Here is a 217-nt window from a genome sequence, read left to right on the forward strand (position 1 = left end):
ATTCTCATGCATTTCACTGAAGGGAATGAATGTCAGGTGTCTGTCTCTGAATGAAGCCTGTATGTCAGTATTTACCTCCTTTGTGACTCTTCCGCTGTTGTCGAAGTCGTAGAGCGTGAAGACCCACTCCTGCCTGTTGTCATCAACCAGAGACACGTTACACTCCAGATCCTGACAAATCAAACACACACACACACACACACACCCACACACACAA

The 217-nt window shown here is 46.5% G+C and overlaps 1 protein-coding gene across 1 annotated transcript in view; it reads right to left on the reverse strand.

Moving 5' to 3' along the window:
• LOC107677643 (protein naked cuticle homolog 2-like) overlaps positions 1 to 217 on the reverse strand; it is a 45,669-nt gene that overhangs the window by 5,877 nt on the left and 39,575 nt on the right. The window contains exon 6 of the mRNA XM_016472629.1: positions 76 to 171. Coding sequence (XP_016328115.1) covers positions 76 to 171 — 96 coding nt within the window. The remainder of the gene's footprint in view (positions 1 to 75; positions 172 to 217) is intronic.

The sequence above is a fragment of the Sinocyclocheilus anshuiensis genome, unplaced genomic scaffold (assembly GCF_001515605.1).
Source record: "Sinocyclocheilus anshuiensis isolate Anshui unplaced genomic scaffold, SAMN03320099.WGS_v1.1 scaffold796, whole genome shotgun sequence".
Taxonomy (NCBI): domain Eukaryota; kingdom Metazoa; phylum Chordata; class Actinopteri; order Cypriniformes; family Cyprinidae; genus Sinocyclocheilus; species Sinocyclocheilus anshuiensis.